Source organism: Microcebus murinus, chromosome 7, assembly GCF_040939455.1.
Source record: "Microcebus murinus isolate Inina chromosome 7, M.murinus_Inina_mat1.0, whole genome shotgun sequence".
NCBI classification, from domain to species: domain Eukaryota; kingdom Metazoa; phylum Chordata; class Mammalia; order Primates; family Cheirogaleidae; genus Microcebus; species Microcebus murinus.
In genome coordinates, this window is record NC_134110.1 from 59595775 (window position 1) to 59619939 (window position 24165).

At 45.3% G+C, this 24165-nt stretch overlaps 1 protein-coding gene across 2 annotated transcripts in view; it reads right to left on the bottom strand.

Annotated features, from left to right (window-relative positions):
- The window catches only part of BAALC (BAALC binder of MAP3K1 and KLF4), a 72652-nt gene that overhangs the window by 14563 nt on the left and 33924 nt on the right, over positions 1–24165 (bottom strand). The window contains exon 3 of one of the 2 annotated variants that reach the window (XM_076005106.1): positions 9741–9822. The exons of the other annotated variant lie outside the window; for it this stretch is intronic. Within the exon in view, the coding sequence (XP_075861221.1) occupies positions 9741–9822 (82 nt within the window). The remainder of the gene's footprint in view (positions 1–9740; positions 9823–24165) is intronic. 2 annotated transcript variants of the gene reach the window in all.

Sequence of the window (24165 nt, forward strand, 5' to 3'; positions counted from 1 at the left end):
TTGATGACATGTTCCCATGCCATTACATATTCTGCCATATTATTTTTCACACACATCTGCTGTGTATGGATATGTCACCATTTATGTAATCCCATCCAATCGGATACTTGTTTCCACCTTTTCATGATCAATGCTAGTATGATGAAACTCCTTGTGGTAAAGTTTTATTTTTAGTTACTTCCTGGGGATAAGTTTCTAGAAGTGGGATTACTAGCTTGAAGGTTATGCAGAGTTTTGCATTGTTCCACCTCAAAATGTGGGGCTGAACATGTGTGCCTCACAGAGCAAATGCCAAGAAATGACAGAAAGAGGTTCAGATAGCCTCACTGAAACACAAGGGCAGGACTACACTGAGGAATTAATGAAGGATGAAAGTATCTCATTGGAAGGAGAGAAGGTGGCCCAGGCAGCAGGAAGGGGAGGGCCAAGTGGGATGCAAGAAGCAGGCAGAGGCTCTGCTGTAGCCATAGGGAGGCCAGGGGCTGCCACATGGCTCATCCATTCTACCTTTCAACCACACAGCAATGATGGGGGAGTCTGTGAGGCGTGTGTCTCAGAGGCTGGAGACACCTGAGAGACAGAGGAAACCCAGGCCAAGAAGACTGGCTTTGTGAAAACAGTGCCAAGAGTCAGGACAATAGTCATCCTTGCCTCTGGGGCTTCTCAGATAGGTCCAGAGGACAATTAAGTAGGAAATTTCAGTTACGAAAATTAGCACAAAAACAAGAACAAGAAAACATTTGGGGAAGGACAACGCCATTAAAGAGAAACAACTAACTCCCTGTTAGAGACCCAAAGGAAATGGAGATAGTATGGTACACAGAAGAGAATTTTAGATAAGTGTAACCAGTCTGCTCAGGAAAGTGAAGGAAGATAATATAACCACAAAATGAGGACAAGAGTGACTCAAAACGGTTCAGAGATATTCAAAATAATAATCTTAACTATTGAGATGAGAGAGAGAAAAAAAATCCTCAATAGAGAAGCTAAATAGCAGGATAGATATCATTGAAGAACAATTTACTGAGCTAAAAGGGCAAGCTAAGGAATTTTCCTGGAAAGTAGCAGAAACAGTGAGTGAGTGTATAGAAAACAAATTAGAAAACATAGGATAGAAATCTAGAAATTAAACCTTGATCTAACAAGAGCTTTAGAAGGAAAGGCTAGAAAAGATGGAAGGGAAGCAATATTTGTAGAAATAATACAAAAGGATTTCTCAGAACTGAAGAAAGATGTGAAACCCTAACTCGACATAGCCTACCAAATACTTGGTAAGGTAATTATCCTAGTGAAATTTCAGAACATCAGTGACAACAAGAACAGCCCCAGAAGAGGAAAAAAATCAAGACTGAGACTGACAACTTTTCATCAGCAACCGATGAAAAAGAAGACTATGGAACAATGTCTTCTAGATTTCAAAGGATAGCATATTTTTCCATCTTTTACAAGATATTCCCAAATGCACCTCTATAAATCTTTCTCCTTATTGCCTTTCTGCCACCAGTATACAAAATGGCAATATTTCCTAAAACTCACAAATACTGAATATTCTTATTTGTCATCTCTGCCAATTTAGCAGGCAAAATAAAGTAGCTCATTGCTGGGATTTATGCTTTTTTATTTACTAGGAATATTATATTATTTATATGCCTGTTGGCTAATTGTGTAGGATTTTTTAAAAATTCATCATTTGTTTCTCTTTCCTTTGGGGTGTTTGCCTGGGTTTGCATTTAATCAAACTTAAGGAACATAAACAAAATCCTTTCCCTGGGTGTTGAGAAATGACTTGCCACGCGGCAGGCATCAGAAGCACAGTGCACTTGACCTCTTGGGGGCTGGAGGTGTGGTTGACCGAGCAGGGCTGATGACGCTGCAGCTCCCAGCTGGGGAGGCAGTGGTCCACGGGACACCGAGCCACACGTAGCCCATCTGCTCTGCCAGATGCTAAAGAGGCCCTCACTGTGACCGTGGGATAGAAATCAGAATTCAAAACACTAGAAGCCACAGGAGAAAATGCATGGTTCAGAGCTTCCTGACTTGCAGGCTTCAGCATATTGGGGTGCTGTGGATGGATTCTAGGTGAGATTCCTTCGCAGCGGCTTGCCCCAAATCTCTGTGACCCCCTTCCTCTGCCAGCCACAGCCTGCTCCTTTCTCTTCCCATCCCCTTACCCTCCATCCTGCTCCAAAAGGGGCCTGAAACGCATGTGTATGGGCACCCCAGCATACACATCTCATCCTTGCCCCTGTCCTCCCTGCAAGCAGCGTGGGCCCAGGGCATTGCATGCCTGGAGAATGGTCAGGAGAAGAGGCCCATGAAGACCCTGGAAGCAGGCTTGGTGTGATTGGACTTGGTGGAATTTAGATTGCCTTCTAGGGTCCCAGCACCTACAGAAGAGTCTAGAACAGAGACACTCAATGTGGCCCAGGGACCAAATTGTTGTCACTGGTCTACTGTGGGGTAAGTATAAAAAACTGAGTGCAAGCATTTAGAAATTTCTATAGCAACTTGACATTGCCAGAACATCCAAGAGCAAACTTGTCTGATTGAACTTCTCTGATTACACAGGGTACAGACTACTTTGGGTGCTGTCAAGCTCATGTGGTGAGTCACAGGGGGTGTGAGCTGGGTATTAGTCACACACAGCAGGACCATGGATTTGCCTGTGATGGATTGGGGGTGGGAAAGCAACTATTCCTGAAGGAGGGCTGGGGCTTTTGTAGGTACGTCCCTTTGGCCCCAGGATAACTCAGGCCCTGTGGGGAAGGGTGGCCCTGACAGGGTAGGAGGGACAGGGGAGTTTAAAGCACAAGACTGAGGCAGAGACCCCACTTCCCTGAGCTAGGGTACAGCTGCTTCAGCCCTCGGGGCTACTGAGCATGATCCAAGGTTAGCCGGCGCTACCTCTGCCATCTGCCACAGTGTGCCACACAGATGCTGCCATTCCCTATGTGTGTCGTGACCCCGGCCTGGGTTGAAGGTGAGGGGAGGCCCCTGCTGAGCCATCCACTGAATGTCTGTTGGTGCTGCCAGCCTGCATGGTGGTCACCACCCCCTTGTTCCACCCTAGCCACCTTAAGGTGTACCTGACCCCAGTCCTCCCCACACCCACAGCCAGGTCCCTACAGGGGTCGAAGGACGGGAAACACAACTCCCTTCTCCCTCCTCCCAGGAGGAGGGCAGCAGGGCAGGAAGGGGGGGGCCCCAGGCACAGGGTCTAGAGCGGGCAGCAGAGGACGCATCCAGGAAGGCAACAGCAAGTGGGGCCGAGCATGAGTCAGGGCTCCAAGCTCCAGCACATGCCCCATCGTCCACTGGATTTACTTACAAAACACAAAGTCAAAGATAAAATTATTAAGAATTTCAAGATTGTGCCTGCAGAGCATTAGATCCTGAGCACTGGGCCTGTGTGAGCCCCGCAGGCCCCGTGCAGCCCCACACCTGTGGACACACCCTGCCAAAGCCGAACACAGACCCAGGCAGAGCCCCTGCGGCCAGGTGCAAATGGCCAGCGCTTCCTTCTCAGTGGCCCTCCTTTCCTGGGCATCTTTGCTGAGCTTTGGGGCTCCTAGAAACACCATCTGAAAATCCATGATTTGGTCCAGAACTTTCACTTGTCATTGGTGGCTAAACAAAAATTGCATCTCTGGTTTCTTAACCCCCTACCCAGGGACTTCCTCATCTATGAAATGGGAATAATGATCTACCTTCACGGGGCTAAACAAGACCACATAGACGAAGGTTCCAATGGTGCCTGGCACGAGTTGTACTCATCATCAACGGCCCAGCACCTGCTGCCAAGTCCCCCTCTGTGCCCCTGTCCATTAGTCACGTTAGTTACATTGTTGACTCATGAGTCACACAATCAGCTGAGTGCTAAACCACTGGTCCACCAAGTCTGATAAATTAGCTAAGCTCTGACGACAAGCAGGGCCAGCTTGGGGACTAGCATTGCCAAATAGTGGGCAGGGGTCACCTGCCCAGGGTGGTCAAGAGGTCACCCCAGGGGTCAGGAATATGGGGTCATTTACTATTACTTTTGCTTGCAACAAACCAGGTGCTTTTGCTGCACAGGTTTAATGAAACTTGTAGTTTCTAGTTCCAAAAAAGTAGACTCAATCTTAGAAAACTTTTAAAATATGGAAAAGCACAAAGGAAAAATAATTTTTACCTCATCACCTAGAGGTATGCTCTGTGTGGGAGATCAGCATATGCCACCCCAAAATGTGTCACTTGGGTGTAAGGATTATTTTGAGCTGAAGGCAACAGAGATGAAGCAGATACAACAAAGTTCTCTGCCTGCACACTCCCCCGCATTTGCCTAAAAGTAGGACACAAATTTACTTTTCCCTGGTGGCTACACAAGAGGCTAGGGCTCCTCCCTCTCTACCAGGGAAGACAAAAGCTATTGTTCACCAAAGACAACTTTAGACCCTTATCTCCCGGAGGGGCACCAGCGGAATGCGCATTGACAGCTTTACTCACCAGGCTGTATCTATTCATACTACATATCTGCCTTCCCGCAGTTTGCCTCCCCTGGACACTCCAAGTCTTTTTCCTTCCTCTTATCAGTTCTCTAAAGATTCACTGTTGTTTGTTGAAGATGCTACATAAGCTGGAATTCTAAGCCACTTCTTTGAGATTTACTCCTTTGCTAGATATCTCCCATGTATCTGTGAAATATACATGTAAATAAACTTGTTTATTTTTCTCTTATTAATCTGTCTTTTGTTACAGGGTCCTTCTCAGCTAAGAACTAAAAGTAGAAGGGAAATTATTTTTTTCCTCCCCTGCACCTGAATGTCCTGCTGGCAGATGCCACTGGTGCCCGCCCAGATCCATGCACCCGACCTTGGACCCGTCCCCCAGCAGCAGTTAATGGCTCGCCCCTGCCCCCTCCTCCTGAGGCTTGCCCTTGGCTGAAGGAACCCCCCTTCAGGAGAAGCCTGGCCTGGCCAGTGGCATCAGTGGTAGTCCATGGCCAATGACCAACTAAAAGTATGTGTGGGGGGCGGGTAGGGGATAAAACAGCCCCACCCCTTTGCCCGTAAATAATTTCTGTAGCTGTCTCCAAAGCAACCCATGGATCAGGCTGAAGCTAGACCAATCCTGAAACTACATCTTTTCCCAGCTCCTTCTCCTGCCCCCTCCTGCTTCTCTCCCTCCTTCCCTCACATGGGGATCCTCCCAGAAGTGTCCCCAGGAGTCACTTGTGCAAAATCCCCATCTCAGGCTCTGTTTCTAGGGAACCAAACCCAAGACAACATATATACCCTGCTTGCTGGATGCATTTTCTCTGCCCCTTCAGACTCACACTCCCCTTCTCTCCACCCTGCTCTGTGACCCGGGAGACTGATCCGAATGCACCTGTCAGCAGGCTCCCTTGCCTGCTGGCTTCTGGTTGGGTTTGGCCGGTGGGAGGCACCAGCCGTGGAGGGGAGGATCTGCGGTAGCACATTGAGCCAGGTCTTAATTCCCAGGCAGTCATGGGTAGACAGTGTCCTCTACGTGCTCCTCCCCAGGAAGAGGATACAGAAGCAAGAAAACCCAAGAGGTTGTGCCGTTAAGTCTCCTGATCACTTCAGGGAGAGCTCAGGGAAGTGGTGGGAACAGAAGACAGATGGCAAGTTGTTGAGTAGAGCGGTGCTGTATTAGTCAGGGTTCTTAGCTGCAAGCAACAAACATTGACTGGAGAATTAAAGTTAAAAAGGGATTTATTAAGTGATCTAGGAAACTCACAGAATTTCCGGGAAGGCTGGAGCTTGGGCATGGCGGCCACTGAGGGATAACTTTCCAAATCCCCCCATAGAGCTTGTCCCACCCATCCCAAGACCCTGGAAACTGCGCTCAGCGCTGCTGCTACACTTATATTAAAAAAATCATTGTTGTTTTTCTGAGATTCAGATTTAACTGGGCATTCTGAATTTTATCCAGCAGCCCTACTGGGCATCAAGTGCCCCAGACTGGGGGGACAATGTTGGGAAGGCTGCGTTGTCCTTGAACCTGGGCTCCACCTGCATGTCTACTCCACACCACCCCTCTCGAGCCTGGGAGATGGGAGAACTACCCTTATTTTGCAGGAGAAGAAATTGAAGTTTAACACAGATTCTGTATGTTTCAAGCCTTGTGGTATTACCAAGTATTTCCTTCTAGGAAAAACTCCCAAGTAAGCAGTTATCAAATTTTAATGTGCATGAGACCCACCTGGGGTGTCTGTTAAAATGTGGATCCTACATTCATTTCAACAGAACTTCTGATTCAGTAGAGACCTAGTGATATGCATTTTAACAAGTTCCCCCTACCCCACTCCACCCCAGGGACTTGAGACAGGGGATTCTAAAGACTGTAGAGGCTCATCTGTCTCATACACATAGACATATACACATCTATCTGTCTATACGTATGTATATCTGATACAGAGACCAACACTAATGCTAGTTGAGGGTTGCATACAAAATGCTCATCTATATTTTTTCCACAGTGAATTCCATAGCAGTAAATTAAGAGACATTTGAGTGCCCCTCGAGTATGTCTTTTTGACACCCTTCACAAAATTTTCATTCCATCCAGGAGACAAGCCAGATTGCTGACTTTGCCAAAAGATGGGAAACAGCTGTGTCCAAAGCTTGCTGATGAATTGCAACCAATGACTTCTTGCCAAAGCTCCTTGCTATTTTGGAAATGGAGCCAGGCAGGAGGGCAGAGTATGGAAATGTAAAAAGGTAGCTGGATGCCATGGGGAGAGCAGGCAAAGGGGCAGTTTCTGCTTAGCTCGAGCACCTGGCTTTCCTTGGTGAAGGTGATCACCGAGAGTCTGTCCAAAAATAATCAGAAACAGCCTGCAAGTCATTCCCTCAATGACAGAAAACCAAAGTATAAGACATTAGCAATCTATCTGGGAAGAATCTCCTAAAGTCACATCAGATGAAACTGGTTCATCAAACACTTTCTGGGCTCAGGTTCTGAACATATGGCTGATGATAATTTTGTCTGAACTGAGGCATAAATTAAATAAATTGTGATTAACAAGCCACTTACTGAGCATTTGTCTTATAGTTCAAAATAGGAGGGTGTCTGTCATTTCTTCAGTTCTGCTGAGTAATCACTGACCACATATCATGTGTAATATGATATGTGATCTTTTGCATGGCTTTTATAAAATAATTCTTAGAAAATATCTAGCAATGCTTACATTTATGGTCGGTTGATTTTGGACAAGGGTGCCAAGATAATTCAACGGGGAAAGAGTAGTTTTTCAACAAATGTGCTGGGACAACCAAATATCTACATGGAAGAGTACATACACACCATCTATAAAAATAAAGTCAAAAAGGATCAAAGATATAAATGTAAGATCTAAAACAATAAAACACTGAAAAGAAAACATAGGTGTAAATCTTCATGACCTTGGATTAGGTAATGGTTTCTTAGAAATGACCCCAAAAACATAAGCAACAACAACAAAAAGTAAATAAAATGGTCATCTTCAAAATTGAAAACTTTTGTGCTTCAAAGAATGCCATGAAGAAAGTGGAATGACAATCCAAAGAATGGGAGAAAATTTTTGCATATTATATATCTGATAATAACTCTTGGCCAGGTGCGGTGGCTCATGCCTGTAATCCTAGCACTCTGGGAGGCTGAGGTGGATAGATCGCTCAAGGCTAGGAGTTCAAAACCAGCCTGAGCAAGAGTGAGACCCCGTCTCTACTAAAAATAGAAAAGAAATTAATTGGCCAACTAAAAATATATAGAAAAAATTAGCCAGGCATGGTGATGCATGCTTGTAGTCCCAGCTACTCGGGAGAGTGAGGCAGAAGGATCGCTTGAGCCCAGGAGTTTGAGGTTGCTGTGAGCTAGGCTGATGCCACGGCACTCTAGCCCAGGCAACAGAGTGAGACTCTGTCTCAAAAAAAAACAAAAAGAGAACTCTTATTCTCAAAGAGCTCTTACCACTCAATAATAAAAGAGACAAATAACCCAATTAAAATATAGGCAAAGAATCTGAATAGACATTTCTCCATAGAAGATATGTAAATGGCCAATAAACACAGGAAAGATACTCAGCATAATTAGCTATGAGGTAAATATATATCGAAACCCACAAGGAACTACTACTTCATGCTCAGGAGGATGGCTAGTGAGCGCTGGAGAACACGTGGAGAATTTGGAACCCTCATTCACTGCTGGTGGGAATGTGAGATGGTACAGGTGCTTTCAGCCTGACAATTCCTCAAAAGGTTAGACACAGAGTTACCATGATCCAGAAATTCCACATGTGGGTATACACTCAAGGGAAATGGAAACCTATATCCACATAAAAACTTGAACATGAATGTTCATAGCAGCATTATTTACAATAGCCAAAAAGTAAACCCAAATATCCATCAATTGATGAATTCATAAATACAATATGGTATATACATACAATAGAATATTATTTGGCAATACAAAAAAATGAAATACTGATATATCTACAACAGTGATGAACCTTTAAAATACTATGCTGACAGAAGCCAGTTACATAAGGCCACATATTGTATGATTCCATTTATCTGAAATATGCAAAACAGGCAATTCTATAGGTTGAAAAGTAAATCAGTGGTTGCTGAGGTCTGAGGGTATGGAGGAAAATGAGAGTGACTATTCATAGGTATGAAATTTCCTTTTGATGCAATGAAAATGTTCTAAAATTGACTGTGGGGATGGTTGTACAACTCTGAGAATGAAAAAAAAATCATGTAATTGTATGCTTGAAATGGGTCAATTGTATGGTATGTGAATTATAGCTCAACAAAGCTGTTATTTTTAAACTGGTAAGCAACACATTTCAGAATGTTGTATTTGACCAAAGAAAATAAAGCAGCCCATTTGGACTTGAACAGCAATGAGTGGGGAGAGAGATTGACTGGTGGACTTCCACAGTCCTTAAGGACAACTAAAGCATGAGCAACGGTCCCCAAAGGACATGGGTCCTGACTGAGAGGGCCCTGGAAGACCACTGTTCCCTGAGATGAACCACCAGCCTGTCACATCTGCCCTTGGCCATGGGGTTTGGAGGTGGAGACGGCTCCCTCATAGTACCCAGCAGTATGCAAGGAAGATGCCCGCTGAGAACTACAGCTGGAACTGAGAGGACAGCAAGCAGAGGCAAGGAGAGTCCTGTTTGTCTTTGGTGAAATAGACCTGGATTCTTCTCTCCCCAAAGAGACTCCCAGGAGACAACAAACAAGCTAACGAACTGGGGGACAGCCAAAAGGAAAAATCACAATCTCACTTTTCTTCTCCCTACCGCTACCCTTGGGACCTGTCAGTGTTCTCCGAGGCTTGCTTACTTCTCTCTCCCCCTTTGGTCCTCTCCTTGGTACCTTCCTTCCCTGAAGCTTCATCTGTGCTCCGAGAGCACCACAGAGCAGATTCGTTAGGGCAGTTTAAGGTGACACCCCTAAACTGCTCCAAAGGTGTCTGGCACCATGCTAGACTTGATGGCCTACAATTTGGGGTCTTTTCCTTAGTCACTGAAATTTTTCTTTAGGGAAAGACTCTTCTAATGCAATTTTCCTCCCTGCTATAGTCTGAATGTTACTGCCTCCCCAAAATTCATATGTATAAATCTAACCCCAGTGCAATAGTATTAAGAGGTGGGGCTTCTGGAAGGTGATTAAGTCATGAGGCTCCTCGCTTATGAACAGGATTAATGTCCTTATGAAAGGTTGAAAGGAGCTTCTTGACTCTTCTACCATGTACAGCAAGAGGTACCATCTTTGGAGCAGAGATCTTGCCCTTGTCATATGCTAAATCTGCTGGTGCCTTGATCTTGGACTTCCAGCCTTCAGAATTGTGAGCAATAACCTTCTATTGATGATAAATTACCCAGTCTAAGGTACTTGTTATAGCAGCCCAAACAAACTAAGACACTCTTCTTTTCCTGGTTCAATCACTTTTGGGGTGGTTAGCACTTTAAGGAAATGCCAGCTAGTTTCTTGGTTTTTGTGGGGGTTTTTGTTTGTTTGTTTTTAACTCCTTGCCATTTTTGGAGTTTAGTACAACCAGCTTCTTCATGAGGCTCTTTCCACACCAGCTGTAGCTGGCACTAAATTGTTCTCTGAGATGGACATTAGAAATTAGATGATATATCTTTATTAGAGCTAAGAAATATATTTGGGTCAATCAAAACTAGGAGAATTTGATCAATTGAATTGTTTTAATTCTTGTAATTTTTAAACCACCCAAAGCAATCAATTCTCTGGTGCCCCTGGGTGCTCACTTTGTGCATAGTACTGTGCTGTTATGAGTGGATATGTTAATAAAACATTTACTTACCTGAGCCCTTTATGCTCCTATCATTTCCTGGAAATTTACAGATTATGTAAGAATTACTGAAAAGTAGAGCCATGCAAAATTTAAATATGTATCGTTTCTTACCCATCAGAGTAACAAAAGTTAAAAAGTGATAATATTAAATGCTGAAAGGATATGGGATAATGGGTTCTCTCATACACTGTTGGTGGGAGTGCAGATAGAACTATCCTGAAGGGCATTTGGCAGGATCTATTCAAGTTTAAACTGTGCGCCATTATGACTCAGCAACTTTTGTCCTCAGTATCTACTTTAGAAAACCCCTGACCATTGCACAAAGAGCCTTGTTGAGGATGTTCCTTATACCCCTGTAATAGTGAAAAATGTAATCAGCATAGTCATTGGTTGGCTGGATAATTACTAAAATAAATTGTATGCCTATACTATGGAATTCTATACAACAATTAAAAGTATGAAGTAGATTTACATAAATAGAAGCTTAATATATAATACAGTAATGAATGGAAAAGCAAGTGGAGCATTGTAAGGCTGGTGGCAGGCCCCCTCCCTTCCCTAGATCAAAAAAGAAAAGGCTCATGGGACCAGACCCACCAAGGACCTGCCAAGGACGACTGCCCCACTGAAAACTACCACACCTGGATAAAGTTTTGGCTCCTGGATTCCACAAATACTACCAGCTCCTCCTATTTCTCAATGACCACCAAAGGTCACCCCAGCTCTTCCCGCCAGAAGTCCCTAGCCAGGCCCAAATGGTATAAAAGGCCTCACCCCCTTCAAACCAGGATGACTTCTGCTCCCCCCCTTGGGACCCCAGAACTTTGTCCGGGAGTGCTAAATAAAGCCACGTTGTTTGGCCCCACTCTTTCTCTCTCTCTGTCTGTTTCTTTCACTGCCGAAAAACCTTACATTTGGTGCCAAAACCCAGGACACTTGGCCCTACTTTCTCTTTTCACCGAAAATAACTTATAAGCATAAATGTGCACAAATGACAGCTTTGATGTTGAAAAAACTATGTTATATACTATGTTATTATAATGTTTTTGTGTGGGAATACGCACACACACATACTATTTTCTGTGTGTGTAAACACAGAAAAGGGTCTGTTGGGATATCTAACAAACAGATAATAGTGTGTATCTCTGAGGAAAAAAAACAGAGGAGCAGGATCAGGGGTGGTCAAAGGGTCTTACAGCATTTCTACAGTTTTTCATTTATTACTTATGAAACAAAAATGATTTTTAAGAAATAGAGCTATGTCATATTCTACCTTTTCTCATTAGTAATAGCTTTGGACCCATGCAAAATATTTGCCTATTTATTTTTTAGTAATTATATCACATTTAATCATCAAATGTACTATAAAAATAGTAATGAAATATAAAACACATAAGGACAAGGACAACACACAGGAATTAAGACATTGCTATATCAGCCTATTCCACAAAGTCCGATCCTGTTAGAATCAAAGCGTGAGATGTCCAACTCCCTGTAGGACAGTCAGACAGCAACATTCCTTGAGGCACCCTAACAGTATATGTGAGTGGAACAAATGACAGTTGTTCATAAGAATCTGTGGGTTACTTACGTGACTCAAATCAGGCATGGTTAGACCTTTAGAGTAGAGGGTTACTGAGCAGTGTTTAAAAAGAAAGACTGGGCATTGTTGGCATGAAGGCAAATAAAAGAAATGAAATAAAACATAAATTTGTGGGCTCATGCCAGCCCCATGCTCAGAGTTAAGGAAACAAAGGTAGAAAGACTGCTGAAACAACGTGTAGCTAAGAACATGGGGTTGGAATTCGATTCTCAACTCTACTTCATTCTGACAACAATCTTGCAGGTAGATATTATGATACTCCACTTTTTTTTTCAGAAGGGGAAACCGAGGTTCAGGCAGGTTAAGTAACTTACCTGAGGTCCTGCAGCTGGTGCCAGGGCAAGGCTGCCACCCCAGGTCTGCCAGACTCTAAAATCTCTGCTTTCACATGCCCTTGTGTTTGTTCACATCATTTGAAAAAAATCTGCAATGAATCATAGTCTCCCATTTCAGGGCTAAGCAATAACTAGTGGATGCATGGTGCCATCAGAATAAATGGAAGGCTTTTGTTTGTTGCTTTAAGGATAATCCACAGCTCAAATGTCTTACTCCTGGGGTGGGGGTTTGGGGAGCAGATCTTTAGAATCCAAGCAACTTGCCTTAAGAATTAAGTAGGCGGCACTGAAGTGCAGCCAGTGAGAAGATGAGTGTATTTAATTAAACTACCCTGGTGTGTTTCCTCCTCCTCGGACCCATGCCATTGTCTCCTGCCAGGCACTCAGCCCTCTGGGTCACCCACTGAAGCTTAGACACTGGTTCCCTGACACTTAGGAGCCACTGTCTGGCTTATTTTCTGCACACAACAGCTCCTGTGTGGGGGGTGTGGCTGGCTGGCCTTGGGCGATCTCTGCTCCAGGTAGGACAATGACTACCTGCTCTGAGGTGGAAAATAATCCCAGGGAAGCTCACCAAGGCAGGGTTCTGCAGACATCTGGCAACCCAATCAAGGGGGGAGAGAGAGAGGCTGCCACACTGAGAAGGGGTGGCAGCCTGTGGACTCCATTGTCCCCTGGGCAGCCAGTGCAACCATTTAGAACCATGAATCTGACCCAAGCCCAGCCCTTCATTGACTTTTCAATGACCTTAGGATAAAGACGCCAATCCCCATGTGCCCTGCAAGGCTCTTTGTGCCTCTCCTGCCTCTTCCGGCCTCCTGAGTTTATGCTGTGTCCTCTGTGCTGCTGCCCATGGGACATCAAAGGCACCTCCCAGCCACTACAACCCTGTCCCTTCTACTCAAAGGCTCTCCCTGTGGCCTGGCTAATTCTCCATCTCAAGTTAAATGCGACTTCTCAGCAGCTTTCCCAGACTCCTCCCCCACACTAGTTGGGCACCCTGGCCCTCCCACAGGCTGCACTTCCTCCTGGAGCACTCATCTCTGCTGGAATTACTTGTCCCTGGCTTGCCTGCCCCACTAGTCTGGGAGTTCCACGAAGACTAGGACCATGCCTGTCTTGTTCATTACCAGGCCTGGCATACATTAAGCACTCAAGAAATGTATGTGGGAAGAGTCTTGAACTGTTGCGCAGGTTGCCAGAGTGGGTATGATCACCGCAGGAAGACGCTGCCATATGGCCCTTTGTGTATTAAAGTGTTTTTCCCTTGATGTAGCAAACAACTGAAATTCCAAAGAAAGCAAGTACAAACATGAACCATGCTTGCTGTTCTGATTCCTGTGGAGGTATCAGGAAAGGAATAGCTCACATGAATGGTGAGATTGGCCTTGACAGACACCTCTCATAGCCCCCCAGCCACTCGCCCCCGACTCTGCTTCAGGTTGCTGCAGTCCCCTGGGGCTCCCAGAGCAGGCTGGCGTCTTTCCAGGATTTGGGGCTGAATGCAGACTAGAGGACAGTGCTGGCAGTCCTCTCCAGATCCCCCCTGAAGTCCTGAGCAATTGCCTTGACCCTTTGGGCATTAGTGCTGCAGGAAGGAGGGATAGTTTCTCCTCGAGAACATCAGAGCTCTCTGATAACAGCAGTTCTCCAACACCCTCAGCTTGGTAAAGATCACCCTGAACCCAGCTTACAGGAAGCGCTGGTGACAGGGCTGGGGAAGGCTGCATGGGGGCTGGGGAGGGGACATATGTCTTCACCTGACACTGAACCTATTGGTGCCTTGATCTTGAATTCCCCAACCTCCAGAATTGTGCAAAATAAATTTCTCTTCTTTATAAATTGTCCAGTCTCGAGTATTTTCTTATTACAACACAAATGGACTGACACCAGGGAACAGTATCTTTTATACTATGATTAGCACTAAGGTTTAAACTTTAGCTCATTCCAGGAGAGGGAATGTGGTAAACTTTAATTCACCTCTGTCTACCTCTCCCAATCCTTTAAAGACAGAGGATTCTTGACCTCACAGCTTGCATTCTGCATTGAAGAAAGAGAGGGAACATGATACCTTAAATTCACATTCTTCCGTGACAAGGATTAAATAAAAGATTGCATTATATTATATATATTTGCAACCTCTCTCTACCTACCCCAGTCTTCTGAAGGCACAGGATTCTTGTTTACTAGAATGATCTCACAGCTTGCTTCTGGGTTGAAGAATCCAGGTAATTAACCAGTGGAAAGAAAGTCAAAGAAAAGAGAGACATTAAATTGATTTATGTAGAGGGGGGGGTTGGTGGAAAAGGGATGGAGACGCAGAAGAGTGGTATCAGGGAAAGAAGATTTGGAGAAAATCTCTGCCTGGCTTGTAAGAAAGTCTGAGAGCAATAGAATTTCAAAGAGGTTTAATTGTGCATCAAAACAAAACAAAACAAAACAAAAAAACCCCCTCCTTCCTTTGTGATGTTTTTCTTGCGGGACAGAGAAGAATTTGAGTTGCTGTTTTTCCTTCATTGCCATGTCTCTGCATTTGACTCCATTTTGAGACTGAATCTGTTGGGGCCCTATATATTTGTGAGTTCGTGGCTTAAATTCATGTTCATCCTACAAGCATCATTGGTAGTTGGCTCACTGTGTACTGGTAAGATTTTGCTACTTCGGGGCAGCTACTGGCTTTGGAGTCAGGCGGGCCTGGGTTCAAATCCTAGCTCTGCCCTTTGCAAGCAATGTGACCTTTCAGAAGAAACTAAATAATAATATCTTCTATATGTTTTTGTGTAGCAAGTGTCAAAAATACTGTGATGTGCAGTATTTATTGTCACTCTCATTTTGTAGACTAGGACAGAGCAGCTCGGAGAGGCCTAATAACTTGCTCAAACACCACCAGCCAGCTGGTGGTGGAGCCAGGACTCACAACCCAGATCTGTGCCACTCCAAAGACAGCTTGCTCCCTCTCTTGTCTGTTACTGCTCTACCAAGCCTTTATTTCCCTGGGTGTAAAATGAGAATCATGATGTCCGCATCAAAGATTGTTGATCAAAGAAAAAAGAGTAGGTGAGCTGGCAGACCGTCAGGGTTCATTTCACAGCTGCCCACACCCAGGCACAACAACATGCAAACGGCTCATTTCAGATCCTTTCCTGAGAGCAAGGGAGGGCGCTGAACAGGTGAAAGAACCGAAAGAATATCACCAAAGATCAACTTTGCCAAGTCCACACCTTTGTTCCTGATCTGGTCAGGGTGTAGCAACCTCTAAAGGGACTAAGACCCAGAGTTAAGAGGCCCCAGGAGGCCAATCAGGAGGTCAAAGGTTGAACTAAAGTGGGAGATCTGGATCTACGGAGCAGATGCTGTTTACTGCACGTTATCAGAGGGCTGAAAAGCGACACCTGTGACAGAGATAAAGCGTAATGTTCACAGGCTGTTTCTGTGCCTCACCTTCTTAGAAGGGCAGATAATTTGGGGCTTGACTAGCTACTGAGACTTGGTCACACTGAACAGAAATGGACAGAGCCAGAGAAAGACAGACCATGCAGAGCGGATCATGGAGTTCTGGACCAAATATTTATTGCACCTCTCTGATGGGCCAGGCTCTGATCCAGGATGGTGATGCAGAAGGAGGGAGAGAGGCTCAGCCTTGCCCTGTGGGGACGATATTTGGGATGCTGGAAGAGAGAAGTCCAAGAGGTATTGCTGGTGGCAAATCACAGGACAGGCCAAAGAGTAGCAGAGGCCAAATCATGGGTGGCCATGGGTACCTTGTTGGGAGTTTGGATGTGTCCTATGGCCATAGCAGCCCTAGAACGTATGGAGGATCCCTCTGAAGGGTTCAAGCCTGGAGGCAGGGAGACCAGCCAGGGAGCCTTGCCTGTAGGGCTCTAGCTCCTCCCAGAGTTTTGCTTAGCCATCGGAATGTATTTCTGAGATGGCTGTCTTCCCAGCTGGACTCACCAAATTAGAAACCACTCTCAGAAGGCTGTGACCGGAAATCACCCCACTTTAGAAAAATGGCTTTTGCTAAAAAACTCACCGATGAGTGCAACTGAACATTTAGAAAGAAAGAGAAAAAAGGGAAAAAAGCAAAATGATAGTAATTTAATTAGGACAATCATTTATCTATAACCAAAATCTAGATAAAAAGGTTTCCAGTAACAATTCCAAAAGGACATGGTCAGAATCAACAGGTGCAAGCTTATTTTTTTCTTCTGAGAAATCAAATTCAAGGCCCTCCCCCCTCTTGACAAGTTCCTGAAAGGGTCTAAGAGCAAGTACAGTTAGCTTTTCTTGAATCATATTACCATTTTTGATATTTATAAGGAGTTGGCTTTTCTAATGGAAGGGTTTGCTCATCATCATCCACAAGTCAGTGACCCGCTTGTGTGATCTGATCCCAACCTAAACGCAGATTCCACTTTGAAAAAGTTCTGCTTGGTTCAGCATAATACAACCAAGGATATGAGACTGAGACAAATCAAAATCCTTTGTAGGGATTTTCCTACAAGCAGTTTTCTTCAATATAAAATCATCTTTCTTTAGTTTACACATACTGGATTTACACATACTGGAAAAGCAAGAAAAAAAAATAAAATAAAGTAAGAGATTTTAAAAATTAAAAAAAAAATAAAACAAATAAATAAATAAATAATAAATAAAATAAAATAAAATCATCTTTCTTCAAGTTTCCCCTTCAAAATATCTGGATCAGACCTCAGGGATATACAAGAAGGTCAGCAGCCCTAGGGAAAACCTCATGAGCCCAAGGTCATGCAGAGACTTAGATGCAGTACTAGGATGGGTTAATCCAAGCCCCACACTACTGACCCGTGGCTTTGTAGTTTCTGTCCAGGAAAATCAGCACATGTGGCTCCCACCTAACTGAGAAAGCAGACACCCTAAGAATCTCGTTTCCCCCCTCTGTTTTGATATATTCCTCTCTCAGAAACCGCACTGTCCAGCTCACATCTGATACCCAACTCTCTGTTCCTGTCAGTTCATCTCACCTGTATTGCTGAACCCCCTCCTCCCCCTCACACACCAGATATATCACCAGGCCCTAGTGACACACAGAGGCATAAGTTAGTTACTGTCAGTACTGAGTACTCATGGTACTCACATTTAGGGAGAGAGTTGAAAATATAATTCAATGCAGTCCTTATAAATCAAATCCTCCTTGTGGTCCAGTCTCAGAGTGCCATTGGATTAAAGGAAACACTCTTAAGTTATTAGAAAGTAGTCTAAATCCTTTACCGGCTTTTTTTTGGAAGAAAAACAAAGGAAGTTCCATTTATAATCCATTGCAACACTTTACAATATCCCTAGACAAATAGTGCATTTACTAATCAGGAAAACAAAATTATAGGCTTAATGAAAACATGAGAGAAAAGTCCAAAGACACGGAGTAGGATGGATTGAAGGGGATGAGCCCAGAGGAAGGAAAGTCGCCCAGGACTGTTACAGCACGGAGGCAGGAGGTGCTGAGGGCCTCGGCTCACACAGTGGGATGGGACAGAGTCGAACACGGTGGATTCAAGAGATAGTTAGGAGAGAGGAGAGGGAAAGGCTCAGGAAGTGACGCTGACAGTCCTGCAGGACCAGCTGCCATATAACTTTCCCACATGGAGGTCTCTCAACTAACTTTAGACTCAATATGTCCAAACTGACCTTCCCAGGTTACCTTCAAGCCAGTTCCCATTCCTGACACTGCTATTTCTGTCAGACATGCCACCAATTTTCTAGCCTCTGGCTTTAAAAACTTGTGAGCTATCATTTCCCTTCCCTTCTCTTCGTTCCCTACAATCAAGTCTGACACTAATCCCTGTGTATCTCCTCAAATAGCTCTTTGCTCTCCATTTATACTCCCATTGGAAAGGCCCCGTTCACCTCGCCTCACCTCTAGATTACAGCGATAACCTCCAGCTGGCCTCCCTGCGCTCCCCACGGTCCAGCACGTCCTAACCGTGAGAGGAAGATGGATCTCCCCAAAGCACAGCTCTTCCTCACGCCATATTGCCCCCCATCAGGTCAAACACCTCTGCCTGGCTAGCAAGTGCTCCCTCCTGTGGGCTCGCGGTCTAATGTCAGGCCTTCCCCTCCAGTCAGGCTGGTGTCTTTACATTCCCCTGAGGGCCAGGCTCAGATCCCCACCCCCTGCACTGTTCGTCCGCCCTCCTCCACCTTCCAATCTGGCGAGGTGCCACTGACCAGCACCCTGCTCACCAGCGTCTGCCTCTGCAGTCAGCATGGCACAATCCAGCTCTAAACCATTCCTTGCTTATTCCAAGTGCCCGAGCTTCCCCCCACCCCCCACAGCGAGGCTGTTCATTCCTTCAGGAGCAAAGCCTCTCACTTTGCCCAGCCACCTCTGCTAACCCAGAAAAGAAAGATCTCAAGGGAGCAGCGTATTTGCATTAGGGACTAAGGGACCCTCAGAAAATGACTCACTCTGAGGGAAGAAGACTCTAGAGGGGAGGAGCAATTTTAAAGAGAATCAGCATTTGTCCCTCAACACTCTGTTCACAACCTGACCCCGTGGAGATGAGGGGGCCACAAGAACAGATGAGAAAGCTGTTTGCCAAAAAATTATCTAAGACATAGGGTACAAGCAACACTACTTGGGGGCTCCTCTAAGATTACAGCCTAACACAAAACGAGGAGAGAGCTCTTCTCTCCTCCCTTACAGTGTAACCCTGCTTGTGCTACACAAGTGCACATACGCTGCCGGCACCCACCAGTTTGTCCTGTCACAACCGCACTCCAGCGTGGCTCCCAGCTGACACGCAAACAAGGCAGAGAATCTTTTGTGAATTGGTGTCCAAGGAGTGTGGCACTTGGATGGGTGCCATTGAAGATCAGGCTTGTGGTTTAGACTGTGTGCCAGTTGGGACTCTTGGTGGCAATAAATAAATAAACAAACAAACTAGCACCCAAAACACAAAATAAAACTGGATCTGGAGCAGGGTTTCTCACAAATGCCAGCAATACTGACATTTGGTGACAGACAATTCTTTATCGCAGGGGACTGTCCTGAGCATTATAGGATGTTTAGCAGCACCTCTGGCCTCTACCCACTAGATGTCAGTAGCATTTCCCTACACTTGTGACAACCAAAATGTCCCCAGACATTGCCAAATTTCCCCCGAGAGGCAAAGCCACCCAGTTGAGAACCACTGCTGTAGAGCATTGGTGGCTGTGGCAGTACCTAAGAGGACACTTCAGTGCCCAGTGGACGTGGCAGTCGTGCCCAGCCATAACAGTAAATGTGCCTGGAAGGTATGGCAGTGTCTAGGATGTGTGCATGACGTGGGAGGGAGAACAATGAGTGTGGCAGGAGTTTCTAAAGCAGAAAGGGAAAAAACAAGAAGCAAAAACAGGCCCCTGTGGTAACAGAACAGCACCTGGCCTGAATTATTTGTTAGAAACAGCCCAAGGACCCCTTAAAATACTTTGGGAGATTTTGCAAAAGGTCTAGGGTCCTGAGATAGCAAGTGGCTGCAAGAAACAGTGACATATAGCTCATCACTTCTCGTGTGAGCCCATTGTACCCAGAGACCAGTGAGACCTGAGGACATTTGGATTAGACTTGGAAAATTCCGTAACCTTGAGCCATTATCAAACACCTTGGCTCAGAATTACCCAGCACCACTCCCTTGTCACAAGTGCATTTACTTACAGCTACAGGACAATAGACTCCAGGGACCATGGCTTAAACTCAGCATGTTCTCCATTTCTGGGGCTTGGCATTGCAGCGTGTGAACTGGGGGCTACACATTAAAACAAAGCAGGAGAGAGTTTTCTGGGCAAATTTAATCAAGAGACTACAGGGCAGCAGGAAGACCAGCTTGGATGAAGAGGCCTTCAGACAGACAAAAAACAGTCCCAAAGGGAACAGGAATGGAGCTTGTTGACTAGAAGCAAGACCCTTTGGGATTTTCAAAAGGAACCAGGTCCATTTATTCTCCACATTTTTACTGGCCTCTCACAGCTAATGCTGAGGGGCTGTGGTACCACGAGAACTGGCTTTGGCATCAAACAGAGCTGGGCTCCAACCCCTCACCGCCACCTACCTGTCGTGTGACCTTAGGCAAGTTTCTTCTCTAAGTCTCAGTTTCCTCATCTAATAAAGCAGAGCTCATAGTTCCCACCTCCCAGGAAGATTGTCAGGGTGGCAGAGAAAGAGCGGCTGGCGCAGGCCTGACCTTGGTGGATGTCACCTGCTAGGGAACCACAAAGGGAAGCAGAAGGTGACTCCTGGACGCCCACTCAGAGTGCAGATGTTCACCGGCTGCTGTTGCCTGACAGGCCCTAAGGGAGCCCGGCAGAGGAGTGAGGCTTGGGCTCTGCCCTGAAGCTGCTCAGCGTCTCATTCTTGGTTCTGTTCAACAAACATGCAGATTGCGTGCAAGGACAGACATGGGCACGCGGCTGCAGTGAGGACTAACGGAGGACCCTGGCAACAAGTAGAGAGGAGAAATGAGATTTCACGTGAAAAAGAAATGGAAGGCTGCTGGGCGCCGTGGCTCACGCCTGTAATCCTAGCACTCTGGGAGGCTGAGGCAGGAGGATCACTCAAGGTCAGGAGTTCGAAACCAGCATGAGTAACAGTGAGACCCCCCCATCTCTACTAAAAATACAAAGATTTGGCCAACTAAAAATACATAGAAAAAAATTAGCCAGGCATGGTGGCACATAAATAGAAAGAAATTAGCCAGACAACTAAAAATATATATAGAAAAAATTAGCCAGGCATGGTGGCACATGCCTGTAGTCCCAGATACCCAGGAGGCTGAGGCAGGAGGATCGCTTGAGCCCAGGAGTTTGAGGTTGCTGTGAGCGAGGCTGACGCCACGGCACTCTAGTCTGGGCAACAGAGTGAGACTCTGTCTCAAAAAAAAAAAAAAAAAGGAAGAAGAAGAAGAAAAGAAATGGAAGGCTGAGCTCCAGCTCCCTGGGCATGTTCTAACTAAGTGTTTAAGGAGACAAAGAAGTAACTCAGGGTCCCCACAAGTGTCCATGCCCACAGTGCCTTGTGTTTCAAGTTCAAAGCCCTTTGCACATGTGTGACTATTTTACTAATGATTTGGTTACTGTTTGTCTCAATGCTAGACAATAATCCTTTCTTAAATGAAAAATGTCCCTGTTTGGCCGGGAAAGAATCACAGTACCACACAGACTCCAGTTTACAATCCCAACTCCTCTAATCTCCCCTGATCCCTTGCCGATGTGTCATTGGTCACAGTTTCTTAGGAATCACTTATCTGCAAGGCCTGGGGCAAAGCCCCATGTGTTTAGAAGCACCAATGTCTTTTTTATAGGAAAGCATTAAATTGACATAGAAACAGGGAAAGATAATAAGATAATATCTTTATCTTTAGACTTTGATCAACTATGTATATAAAAGCTTTAGGATAATTGTCAGAATACAAAGAGAATGCAAAGATTCCAAACTAAAATAGTATAGGGAAAAAACCAGAAATGGAGAGAAAAATCCAAAAGAAGATGAAAACTTAGGGGAAAAAAATAGAAAAGTTGGGAGGAGAAAATTTGAAGAATTTCAAGTGTCCATTTCTTCGCAGAAGTAGGAAGTGCAGTGCTCCACAGAGGGGGTGGAGGAGGTTCAGAATGGTTAATGAAGGGAATGAGAAGAGGCCAATCTAGATTGAGTCAAATAACCACCTTGCAGCAACCAGGGCCTGACTGAGGTTTACAATTATGGTTTTGCAACTGATGCAATCAGCTGTCAAGATAGCAAATCAAGCTGAAAGCTGCTTGGTGAGTACAGAATCAGTGAACATAGAATTAGGTTTTGAGGCTATTCTAGCCCCAGGCTTGGGAGAGGTGAAGCCAGAGATAGGAACACCACTCTACTATCTGGCATGACACTGTGCCCAAGGACACTCTCTCTCCTCAACAGAGGGCTGGGTAAAAACCAAGACATTCTTATTACCCAGTTCCCACATTGATCAGACTCCAAAGATACCCCTATATCAGTCAAGCTATAAATAAACTGAGTAAATGACAGCTCTCTGTGCTTTAGTCCATGTGGGTCTCTTGAGCCTGCATCCTGATGGCCTTCCGTTGTCAGCAGTGGGATAGTCACCAATTGTTCCTTGCGTAAATCACCACTTCTGGTTGCCACTCTCATCTATTTTAAGTTGATTCACCTTAGCTTCAAGTTCAGGAAGTGACTTCTTACTATGATTTTTCCCTTACTCCCATATATACTCATACATATGCTAACATACATTTTGAAGCCTCTGGGTCCTTTTGGGAGGAAACAAAAGGTAACACAAGGCAGTATGGATTGGAGGACATATGGACTGAATTCCATCATCACCAGCTGTGTAATTTCAGGTAAATCACTAAGGCTCTCTGACCCAGTATTTTCTCACTTGGAAATTAGGGATCGAATGTTGGGGAATTAAACGAGATAATCTGTACAGCACCTAACACTGTCTGACACACAGTAGGCGCTCAATAAATGGCAGCTCTCTATGTATTGAGCACAACTCTGGTGATGTGGTATGTTAGACAGAATAATGCCCCCTCCCACAGAAGTCCACTCGTAATCACCAGCACCTGCTAATACGTTAGGTTCTGTGGCAAAGGGAATTAAGGTTGTAAATGGCATTAAGGTTGATAATCAGCTGGGTTTGAAATAGATTATCCTGGAATATCTGGGTGAGCCAGTATAATCACCAGAGTCCTTAAAAGTGGAAGAGGGATTCAGAAGATAGAGAATCGAGGATGTGACTACTGAAGAAAGGCACAGAGAGATGCAGCGTTGCTAGTTTTGAAGACGGAGCAAGGGGCCATGCACCAGGGAATGCAGGCTGCCTCTAGAAGCTAGAAGGGGCAAGGAGGCGGATTCTCCCAAGGAGCTTCTAGCAAAAAATGCAGCCCTGCTGATACCTTAGCCCAGCGAGAGCATGTCAGGCTTCTAACCTACAGAACTGGAAGACAATAAATTTGTGTTGTTCAAGCCACTAAGTTTGTGGTCATTTATTACAGCAGCAACAGGAAACTAGCACATGTGACATGGGAGTTTTTCCATCCTGCTTTCAGGAACCATGTCCAGAAATTCACTTAGTACCCAACAGTGCTCAAACTTAGCTATTTCAGTGACAAAACTATGACTTCTATGCCCATGACCAGTTTCAGAAATTTAATGTGCCTAGGTTTGTGGGCAGATATGGGACAGAGGTGGTGGGGCTGAATAGTTACTCACTGCAGCCTCTTTGTTGGAAAAGAACTGGTCACTGCTAGCAATTCCAGGGCAGCTATGCTGAAGCCTCAATGTCCACCCACAGCAGGGAATATGCCTCATGACACCTGGGCCAGAGAGGTCTCCCAGGGTGTGAATCACTCGGTCCTTGTACAGCTGTCCCATGTCCACCTGCCCAGATCTGGTCCTCCATCCCCTCTCTGACCTGTGCATGGGCTGTGGCTGTGCTGCCTGAGCAGTCCTTGATCCAGCAGAGCCTTAGACTATCGTCCCTCTATGCAAGTGCAAAGGCAAAAGGGTAACAGGCTGATGGGCAACACCAGGGGAATGTGGACAATGGGATTTGGTGATGGAAGTGGTTAGGGGCTAAAAGAGGAATAAGACTTTCCCTGTTATCCTCTATTTCCCATCACTTTGGCATTCTCACGAAGGACTCTTGGCCATATTGCTGGTTGCCCACCAACATCCATTCTCTCCCTTCTTGGAAGACCCCATCTTTGGTGAAAAAGGCTGAAATACCAATCCTGGCTCTCCCAGCTCTCTGGCGGCGCCTCCTCCAGCCCAAGGGGATGAAGCATGACTGGTTTGAGATAATCATAATAACATCTTCTCCTTTCTCAGTAATTTGTTCTGTGGTGAGCATGAAATTTGATTACGTCCAATGAGATGTCAAGGTCATCTTCTGAGGG